The sequence below is a fragment of the Tamandua tetradactyla genome, chromosome 16 (assembly GCF_023851605.1).
Source record: "Tamandua tetradactyla isolate mTamTet1 chromosome 16, mTamTet1.pri, whole genome shotgun sequence".
Taxonomy (NCBI): domain Eukaryota; kingdom Metazoa; phylum Chordata; class Mammalia; order Pilosa; family Myrmecophagidae; genus Tamandua; species Tamandua tetradactyla.
Window position 1 is genome coordinate 319158 of NC_135342.1, and position 10647 is coordinate 329804.

General features: G+C 52.2%; 1 protein-coding gene across 1 annotated transcript; it reads left to right on the forward strand.

Annotated features, from left to right (window-relative positions):
- The first annotated feature begins 2515 nt into the window (after positions 1-2515).
- On the forward strand, positions 2516-5975 carry A1BG (alpha-1-B glycoprotein). Its single transcript, XM_077130533.1, has 8 exons — positions 2516-2581; positions 2653-2688; positions 2767-3042; positions 3315-3587; positions 3748-4044; positions 4308-4604; positions 5257-5544; positions 5843-5975. Exons 1-8 carry the CDS (start codon positions 2548-2550, stop codon positions 5848-5850), a joined length of 1509 nt encoding a protein of 502 aa, XP_076986648.1. The 5' UTR covers positions 2516-2547; the 3' UTR covers positions 5851-5975.
- Positions 5976-10647: the final 4672 nt, after the last annotated feature.

The window sequence follows — 10647 nt, forward strand, 5'->3', positions numbered from 1 at the left end:
CCTGAGGGGACTTTGCCAATACTTTCAAATTACCTGCTCAACATACTCTGGCATGTATCCCAGCATAACATTAGGCTATACAGAATTACAAACCCTCATTCCTAGTCTGGGGTCCATGTGTTTGAGCTATTTAAATGAACTATCCAGACATGTTGTGTTAGATTATGTACTTCAGACAATTTAGATTTTGGACAAAATAAACCTTTCTTCCTTTGATCTCATACAGTAGGTGAAGTTTTAAAATACTGACAGTGTCTTCCTTACCCCTGTATTCTGATTTACCTTAGTTTTAACAGTTCAGCTTCGTTCAATCTCTAATTGAAGCCTGATTTCTTTTTCAGTTTCTTTATGAGTTGTTCTAGGTAGTGATGCTGATTTTCACAGCCGCAGAACTCTTACACTGAGTCTTAGGTGTCACACAGGTACCCAAAGTTCCAGGGAGGCCCCAGGTTATCCATATATGGCACAACCTCTCAAAATCTAGAAGTACCTTTTACAGCTCCAGACTAAATGTGACTGCTAGAAGAGCTTACAATCTAGGCCCCAATTTTCTTATAGGTATTTCCTACAGAGACTATACAATGTTTGTTTTTTGTTTCTTGCTTATTTTGCATCACATAATGTCCCCCAGGTTCATTCACTTCATTGCATGCGTCACGACTTCTAAACACAAATTGAAAAAAAAAATTTTTTTTTAAATATAACAACAAACGCATTCTTAACTTTTGATCACTCCCTTCTACATATATAATCAGTATTTCACAATATCATCACATAGTTGCATATTCATCATCATGATCATTTCTTAGAACATTTGCACCAATTCAGAAAAAGAAATAAAAAGAAAACAGAAAAAATTCATATATACCATACACCCCACCCCTCCCCCTCACGATCACCAGCATTTCACTCTAAATTTATTTTAACATTTGTTCCCCCTGTTATTCATCTTTATTCCATATGTTTTACTCGTCTATTGATAAGGTAGATAATAAAAGGAGCATCAAACACAGGGTTTTCACAATCACACAGTCACATTGTGAAAGCTATATCATTATACAATCATCTTCAAGAAACATGTCTACTGGAACACAGCTCTACATTTTCAGGGAGTTCCCTCCAGTGTCTCCATTACATCTTGACTAACAAGGTGATATCTACATAATGCATAAGAATAACCTCCAGGATAACCTCTCAACTCTGGAATCTCTCAGCCATTGACACTTTATTTTGTCTCATTTCTCTTCCCCCTTTTGGTCGAGAAGGTTTTCTCAATCCCTTGATTCTGAGTCGCAGCTCATTCTAGGATTTCTGTCCCACGTTGCCAGGAAGGTCCACACCCGTGGGAGTCATGTCCCACATAGACAGGGGGAGGGCAGTGAGTTTGCTCATTGTGTTGACTGGAGAAAGAGGCCACATCTGAGGAAGAAGAAGTTCTCTGGGGGTGACTCTTAGGCCTAATTTTAAGTAGGCTTGACCTATCCTTTGTGGGGTTAAGTTTCATATGAATAAACCCCAAGATTGGGGGCTCAGCCTACAGCTTTGGTTGTCAGCACTGCTTGTGAGAATATCAAGAATTCAAGTTGGGGAAGTTGAATTTTCTCCCTTTCTCATCATTCCTCGAAGGGGACTTTGCAAATACTTTTTTATTCACTGTTCAAATCACTCTGGGATTTATCGTGGCATCACTCTGGACAAACCAACAAAATCCCATGCCCTACTCAAGGTTCCATGTAATTATGGTATTCAATTAAGCTGTCTACATAAGTTATATTAGGAAATGCACTAGTCAAAATATGAATTTTGTACCAAATAAACATTGTTTTGCTTTAGTCTCACACATTAAGTTAAAGTTTTAAAATATTAATTGCCATCTATTTTCAACACCCTGCAGTAATGACATTTCCTTGGTTTTCCTCACGCAAAAACAATTTGTACATTTAGTCACTATCATTATACGCTCTAGGCATTCCTAGATTATGCCATCTCAGTCTTTATCGTCTGTCTATCTTTCTAATCTCATTTGTGCCCTCAGCCCTCCTCCCTCTATCATTCTCACATCCAGCTTCATTCATTTAAACACAAATTTTTAAAAGTGCAATTAAATATGATTAGTGGGTATCAAATCAGAAGCAAAGTCTCTGGCGTCACCAGCCCTCCGGGTGCATGTGTTCCTGAGCGGATCTCACCTTCCGCACGTTACAACTAGAAATGGCATTTATACAAATGTAACTGCGTGCATCCAGCCACCGTTCACTTAAGTCTTAATTTAGCGTTACTCATCATTCGTATTATGCTGCCACAGTCGCATATCGCATTGTAACCAGTTTAATTTCATTCATGTTTCTTTTCGTTTCGTTTGCTCTTGCTTTTCTTTTCTCTGCGGCGCTGAGTTTTATCGATTGCGGTGGTGGCGAGGGCCTGGCGGGGCTCCCAAAGGCCGCCCTTTGCCCCGGCCCCGCCGCCCCCGCCGCCCCTGCCGCCCGGGAGGGGTGGGCTCCTGCCCGGCCTTAAGGCGGCGCGGGGGCCAGCGCGGGTGTGGGCGCCATGGAGGTGCTGCTGGGCGCGCTGCTGCTGGGCGGTGAGCACGGGACGGGCGGGCGGGGGGCGGCCGGCGGCGGGCGGCGGGGCTCACGGACGCTGTCTCCGCAGGCCTCGTCCTGGGCCCAGAGGCCGAGGCGTTCACGTGTGAGTAGGGGCCGGGGGCGGCGGGGGCGGTGGGGCCGGGCGGGGGCACAGCCGGAGCGCTGACCTTCTGCCCAGCAGATGTGGACCCCCGGCCCAGCCTGTGGGCGGAGGCCAAGTGGCAGCCGGAGCCCTGGACCGACGTGCAGCTGCGCTGCCACGCGTTCTGGGACACGCAGGACTTCCAGCTGTTCAGGGATGGGGTGGCCCTGGAGCCGGTGCGCCTCGCGGAGCCCGGCCACGACCACCCATTCCCGCTGGGGACCGGGACCGCAGCGCGGGGCCTCTACCGCTGCCGCTCCGGCGGGCCAAGCCAGTGGACTGGGCTGAGCAACCTGGTGGAGGTGACCGGCACAGGTGAGAGGGCTCGCGGTCCCCTTCCCTGAGCCATGGGCAGGTCCCCAAATATCTCTGAGCCTCGGTTTCCCCAGCTGTAAATGGGTATAGTGTGCAGGTGGGCCCCAGAGGGCAGCACAACCCCCACGCGCCTCCCGCAGCCCCGGCTGCCCACCCCCACCTTTCCCCACCGGCCCCTCCCTTCCCGGGCCCCTGACACTTTCCGAGGGCAGGAGGCGCGTCCAGCACTCGGGGGCTGGCTGCCCACCGCCCTGCCCCGCCGCTCCCCGCAGAAGCCCTGCCCCCACCCTCGCTTTCGGCCGAACCGGTGTCCTGGATCACATCCGGCCTGAACACCACGCTGCTGTGCCGCGGGGCGCTGCGGGGCGTGACCTTCCTCCTGAGGAGGGAGGGCGACAAGGACTTTCTGGAGGTTGCGGAGGCCCCCACGGACGCGAAGGCCATTTTTCCCGTGCACGCCGCGGGCAACTACACCTGCAGCTACCGGACCCACTCCGGGGGCGCCCCCTCGGAGCCCAGCGCCGCCGTGAGCCTGGAGGAGCTGGGTGAGCGCCCCGCCCGGAGGGCTTCCCGGACGCGGAGGGGTGGGAGCCGCGGTGGCCGTTCAGTGGCCCGGCCCTGAGGGTTGGGGAGGGGCCGGGCCTGGGAAGGGCTGGAAGGAGAGGCTCCCGGCTCCCGGCCCCCGGCGACTGCCGCTCCTTGCAGCCGCGCCGCCCGCGCCCCAGCTGAGCCCCGGCAGCAGCGCCGCCCTCGTCGTGCGCCCCGGCACCAAAGTCACCCTCACGTGCGTGGCGCCCCTGAGCGGCGTGACCTTCGAGCTGCGGCGGGGCGGGGAGGCCGTGCTGGTGCCCATGAGCTCCACCAGTCCCGACCGCGTCTTCTTCCACCTGGGGGAGCCGGCCCCGGCCCACAGCGGCCTCTACACCTGCCGTTACCAGCTGCGCACCCCGGGGGCCGCCTGGTCCGCCGACAGCGCGCCCGCCGAGCTGCTGCTGAGCGACTGTGAGTCCCCGGCGCCCCGGGCCACCCAGGAGGGCGTCGCGCCGCGCGGGAGCGCTCACCCCCGCCGAGGCGCCTGGCGGCTGCTCTTCCGGACAGGGCCGCGGACACGCAACCCGGCGGCGCTGCGGGCGGGTCGCCGCGTGGTCCCCGCGGGCTTCCGGAGGCGGCGGTGGGGGCGGAGGGCGCCTGAGGCCGGAGCATCGCTGCGGCCAGCCTTCCCCTTGACCGGCCGCGCCCCCACCAGCCCGCCTCCTCCCGCGCAGGGACGCTTCCCGCGCCCGAGCTCTCGGCGGAGCCCGCGGACCTGAGTCTCGCGCCCGGCGCGCTGGTGCGGCTGCGGTGCGTGGCGCCCCGGGCCGGCCTGCGCTTCGCCCTGCTGCGCGACGTCGGGAGCTGGTCCCGCGTGCAACGCAGCCTGCTCCCCGCGGGGCCCGAGGCCCTCTTCGAGCTGCGCGACGTGTGGCTGCGGGACTCGGCCAACTACAGCTGCGTCTACGTGGACCCGGAGCCGCCGTTCGCGGGCTCGGCGCCTAGCGCGCTCGTGCAGCTGCGTGTGGACGGTGAGCGGCGCCGCGACGCCTGCACCCCCCCCGGGATGCGATATGGGGGGACGGGGGAGGTGGGGGCAGGATCCTGGGGACGCCTCGCGCCCTGGCTTAGTTCCCAAGGACCGAGGCACCGCGTTGAGACGGTCTAAAGTGGGGAGGCTGGGTTTTCTAGTTCAGACCCCTACAGGCTTTGCGCCCGCTTCTGCCTCAGTTTCCCCGTGCTACATGCGTGTCAGTTGTCATCGCTACTGGATTATTACCTCTCGCCCCCCCCCCCCCTCCCGCTGACCTGGCCGCAGCTCCCTCAGCCCCGCGGGGCCCCTGGCCCGTTTGTTCCCCCGGTTTCCTTCCGGAGGTCGGGGGCTGGGGGTGGGGTGTGGGGTGCGGGCAGAGGCCCCACAAAGCCGGACACTGCTCCCTCCAGACCCTGCCGGGTGCACCATTTCCCCTGAGCCTTTCCTTCCCTCCCGTCTTGCACCCGAAGGTCCTGAGTGCCGATGCTGGGGACCCCAGAAAGCCTCCGGGCAGGGCCGGGTCTGGTGGACTCTAAGCTTGGGGGGGACAGGGGGCGCCCCAAACAGGCGCGGGGTCAAGGGCGGGGCGGAAGCGATGGGCCGGGCCGGGCAGCCCCACGAGCCACCACCCACGGACTGCCCACCCCCAGGGCCCCCGCCAAGGCCTCAGCTCCGGCCTCTGTGGCACGGGGTGGTAGCCCCGGGCCGGGACGCGGTCCTGCACTGCGAGAGCGGAGTGTCCGACGTGGCCTTTGAGCTGCTGCGGGACGGCGAGGAGGTCGAGGTGGTGCGGAGCTGGGCCAGCGGCCCTGGAGCAGACCTGGTGCTGACCTACGTGGGACCCCAGCACGCCGGCAACTACAGTTGCCGCTACCGCTCCGGGTGGCCCCAGCCTTTCCTGTCGGAGCTCAGCGACCCTGTAGAGCTCCGCGTGGCCGGTGAGTGTCCTTGGGTCCCAGCACCCAGCTTGCCGGGCTACACCCTGGGCAGGAGTGCCCGCTCCCCCAACGCTGGGGCCCGCATCTGGCTCCGCCGCCTGCGCTGGGGCCGTGCAGGCAGGGGCGACAGGCGCAAAGGCCCTGAGGCCCGGAGGCCGGGGCAGGGGGAGGGCGGGTGCGGGCGCTGGCAGCTGACCTGTCCTTGCTTCCCACATGAGCCTCTGGGAGCTGGGCACAGGGGCCCCGCCGATGGAGCCCGGTCCCCAGAGCTCACCCACCCCTCCTTTCCTTGTGTCAGTTTCGTGAAAAGGGAGCTGAGCCAGCTGCCCGGGATCCTCAGGAAATCCTTCTGCCCTGCTGCAGTCTGGACCCTCCAGAGGAGCTGCAGGCCCCGGCCCCTCTGCCCAGGACGGAATAAATGTGGAGAGAGATGCTGCCTGAAATGTGTCTTTGGGCAGGGCGAGTGGGTGGCCCCGAGGACAGGCCTGGCTGGGCCCAGCGCTGGGGGCAGAGCAGCTGGGCTGGGTGCCGGCACTCAGCACCCATCCCCGCCCCTGCCCACCTGGTCCCTGTGGGGCTGGGCCCCTGTCCTGGGGACTCCTTGGGCCCTCCTGTTCCACGCCCGCGGGGCAGCGGCTGGCTCCAGGGTCGGGGAGGGGCTTCCATGTCTGCAGCTGCTCCTGCAACTCCTACAGTCTCCTGAGGCCCCCTGGACTGAGGCTGGGACCTTAGGCCCCTTTCCTCTGCCTTAGCAGTCTGACTAGGGATGCATCAGCTTTATCACGAAGAAATGGGGTTTCAGGGGCACCGCCAAGGTCACAGAGCTAACAAGGGCTGTCAAGTGGAGCCGTGCCCAGGAGCACGGCAGGGCAGGAGCCACCAGCCCCTCAGGAAGCCCCTCACAGCGGGCCCTGGTTTTGTTTGTTTCCCTCAACTTCTAATTTCAAAATAATTTCAAACTTACAGGACAGTTGCAAAATAGTACAAAACCTGTGCAAGGAAATCTACTGCACCCCGTCCAGATACCCAGGTTCTCCACCATTCAACATGATGCCACATTGGTTGTATCTATTATCCATCTACTTTCTAAGCATGTAGGTTGCACACATCATGCTTCTTGAACACTTCTTATTTCCTAAGAAGAAAGATAATCATTTATATGTCTATATTAAGAATAGTTATCAAGTTCAAGAAATTAACACTGATATAAGCAAAGAGTCTATATTCCAGTTTTTTCTTTTTTCCAATTGTCCCAATAATGTCCTTTGGGCATTTTCTCTTCCATTAAGTCCTGTCCAGAATCATGGATTGCATTTAATTGTCATTGCTTCTTTATTTATTAAAAAAAACCTTTTTTATTATACTATATATATATATATATATATATATATATATATATACAGAGCAAAGAAAGAAAAAAGCAATAATTTTCAAAACACACTTCAACAAAAAGTTACAGAACAAATCCCAGAGTTTGTCATGAGTTACCATTCCACAATCTCAGATTTTTCCTTCCAGCTGCAACAAGACACTGGAGGCTAGAAGGAATAGTAATACAGTGATTCAGCTGCCATACTCATTTGTTAAATCCCATTTTCTCTGTTATACCTCTTCCTCCTTTGATCCTTCTCACAATCTATAGGGATCTTTGGGCAATGCCCGTTCTGACTTTTTATTGTTGAGAAGGGGTGTCCACACTAAAGGACAGTTGGATGTGGTTGATAATCCTGGAGAGGCTGGACCCTCTGGGTTTCAGGATTTATCAGACTTAGGAACCCTCTGGGAATTACAGGTTCCAGGAAGGCAAACATAGTGTATGAAATCTTTATAGAATCTCAGTTCGAGCCCCAGGTGTTAAGAGTCAACAGGCATGATGTTGGTTGGGGTTAGCAAACCATGGCAATCAGCATCATCTAACTGAAGCTTGCATAAGAGCAACCTCCAGAGTAGCCTCTCGACTCTATGTGCACTCTTTCTGCCACTGATACTTTATTAATTACACTTATTTTCCCACTTTTGGTCAGGATGGAATTGTTGATCCCGCAGTGCCAGAGCCAGACTTATCCCCAGGAGTCACGCCCCATGTCGCCAGGGAGACTCACCCCTGGGTGTCATGTCCCACGAAGTTGGGGAGGGCAATGATTTCACTTGCAGAACTGGGCTTCTAGAGAGAGAGAGGCTGCATCTGAGCAACAAAGAGACTTCCTGGAACAACTCTTAGGTCTCGTTATGGGTTAAAAGTGAAGACTTAGCTTCTTCCCTACAGAAGTTTCATAAAGGCAAGCCTCAAAATCCAGGACTTGGCCTGTTTTCTTTGGGAATCCTCAATGGCTGAGAGGGTACCCAGGATTTCCCAGATAGGAGAGTAATTATTCCATATATCATTGTTTGCCATTCTGCTTCCCAGTCATTGTGCCCTTCAGCTACCTCCATCCATCCATTGGGCATCTTGGATAATGTCCAAAACAAACAGACCATGCCCTACAGAAGCCTCGCTTGGTTGCAATTGTCATTGTTTCTTGAGTCTCTCTCTTTCTCTCCTTTAAATTGTGGAACCATATATACGACATAAAATTTCCCTTCTCACCTCCCTCCAAGCACGCACTGGGGCTCATCCCACTCACACGCTCACAGAATCCGTGACGAAACCGTTTCCATCACCCCAAACACAAACCCTGCACCCGAGAAGCTTTCACTTCCCGTCGCTCCCACCGGCCTTGGCAGCCTGGCCTCTTCATGAATGTGCATGTCCAGTTACTTCATAAAGTGGGATCACATTTGCCCCTTTGTGTCACTCGCCAGCATGTCTCTAAGGTTTGTCCACGTGGGGCAGGCATGGGAATGCCACGGCTCCCAGGGCTGCAGGATTCCCCGTCCATACACCGCACTTCGTCTGTCCCAGTCCATCCGCGGGAGACTCAGGCTGATGCCTTCTGGCTGCGTGAGCCGACCCTGGCGAGCTCATCTGTGAGCGCTTGCCTTCAGGTCTATGGGCATCTGTCGAGGCGTGGGATCGCCAGATCCTGTATCTGCTCATGATTCAGAATATGGTCTATTTTGGTGACCGTTGCACGTGCACTTGGAAAGGATGTACATTTTGCTGCTGCTGGGTGGAGCTGCATCCAGCTCATGGGTGGTGATTATTTCTTCTATTTCCCTGCTGATTTCTTGTCTACTGATTTCTGAGGGTTGTTGAAGTCTTCAACCGTAACTGATATTTTGTCTCTTTTACCTTTCTTTTTTTTTAATTAATTTTTAAATTAAAAAATATATATAACACCAAACAAACACAAACATTCTTAACTTTTGATCATTCTGTTCTACATATATAATCATTAATTCACAATATCATCACATAGTTGCGTATTCATCATCATGATAATTTCTTGGAACATTTGCATCTATTCAGAAAAAGAAAATTCATACATACCATATCTCTTACCCCTTCCCTTTCATTGATCACTAGCATTTCAATATAAATTTACTTTGACATTTGTTCCCTCTATTATTTATTTTTATTCCATATGTCTTACTCATCTGTTGATAAGGCAGATAAAAGGAGCATCAGACACAAGGTTTTCACAATCACACAGTCACACTGTGAAAGCTGTATCATTATATAATCATCATCAAGAAACATGGCTACTGGAACACAGTTCTATGTTTTCAGGCAGTTCCCTCCAGCCTCTCCACTACATCTTAACTAACAAGGTGATATCTATTTAATGCGTAAGAATAACCCCCAAGATAACCTCTCAACTCTGTTTGGAATCTCTCAGCCACTGACACTTTATGTTGTCTCATATTTTCCCTTTCAATTCTATCAGTATCTGAAAGCTTTTCTTGTTAAGTACAGATGCATTTGGGACAGTTTCCTAGGTGAACTGATGCTTTGATCATGTGTGCAGTGTTTCTCTTCATTCCAGGTAATCTTCCTTGCTCTGAAGTCTTCTTGGTCTGATATTAATATGTCTGCCCCGGCATTGCTTGATGACATTTTGCATGATATTCCTTTTCCCATCTTTAACTTTAAACATACCTATATTAAACTATCATTATATTTAAAGTGGGTTTCTTTTGTTTTTCATTCCCCTGTTTTTATTTTTCTGCCTTCTTCTGATTATTAAAATAATTTTTACTATCCTCTTCTAATTTATCTACTGAGTTTTGTTTTATGTATAGTTTTTAAAACAGTGGTTCCCTTAGGTGTACTTAATTTTTCAGTCTACTTAGGATGTTTTCTTATTTCAAGTGGAATACAAAACCTTTATCACCATACAGATCTCTCCCCCCTCCCCTTTAGGTTGTAGCTGCCACATCAGTATACATGGACATACATCAAAAACCCCAACATTATAAGTTTCCTTTCAACATTCATACATATTTTAGTGATCTTGAAGGAGTAAAGTAATATATTTACCCAGATGCCTGTTAAATCTGTTACTCCTCCTTTGTGCCTAAAGTTCCAACTTTCCCTCTGATATCATTTCCCCTTCACCATAAAAGCTTCCTTTAGCATTTTTGGTCTGCTGTCAACAGAGTGCCTTGGTTTTGCTTCACCTGAGGTCTTTATTTTGCATTCCTTCTTAAAGTGTGTTTTCATTGACTATGGAATCCTGGATTGGTAGGGTTTTTTTTCTTCTCTCAGTACTTTAAATGCTGTGCTCTGCCTTGCTGTCCCTGGTTCTAAAAGAAACACGTGATCTCTTGTATTTTGCCTCTTTATGTGGTGATAGCTTTCCTCAGGCTGATTTCAAGATTTTAAAATTCACTTTTTCAGCAGTTCGATTATGATGTGTGTGGGTATGGACTTCTTTACCATTATGCTCTCTGGGTTTCCTGAACTTTCTCAACACAAGCTTATGTCTTCTGCCAAATTTGTACGTTTCCAGCCATTATTCGTTAAGATGTTCTTTCTGTTCCTGCTCCCTCTCCTTTCCTAAGCACTGGAGGAGTGTGAAGACGGGACCGTGAGACCTTCCGTTACTGCTGTAAGCCTGGTGGCTCTCCCATCGTCTCCTTTATGCTATTTGCTCACCCAGCAACTCCTTTTTTCATTATTGTATTTTTGTTTTACAATTCCCATATCTAATCTGTCTTTCC

What these genes read in the sequence shown, in the direction of transcription:
- A1BG (XM_077130533.1), top strand. Translation starts at nt 2,548, where the DNA reads ATGGAGGTGCTGCTGGGCGCGCTGCTGCTGGGCG. An exon ending in GGGCGCGCTGCTGCTGGGCG is followed by an intron (nt 2,582 to 2,652) that starts GTGAGCACGGGA and finishes CTGTCTCCGCAG; the next exon opens with GCCTCGTCCTGGGCCCAGAG. An exon ending in AGAGGCCGAGGCGTTCACGT is followed by an intron (nt 2,689 to 2,766) that starts GTGAGTAGGGGC and finishes TCTGCCCAGCAG; the next exon opens with ATGTGGACCCCCGGCCCAGC.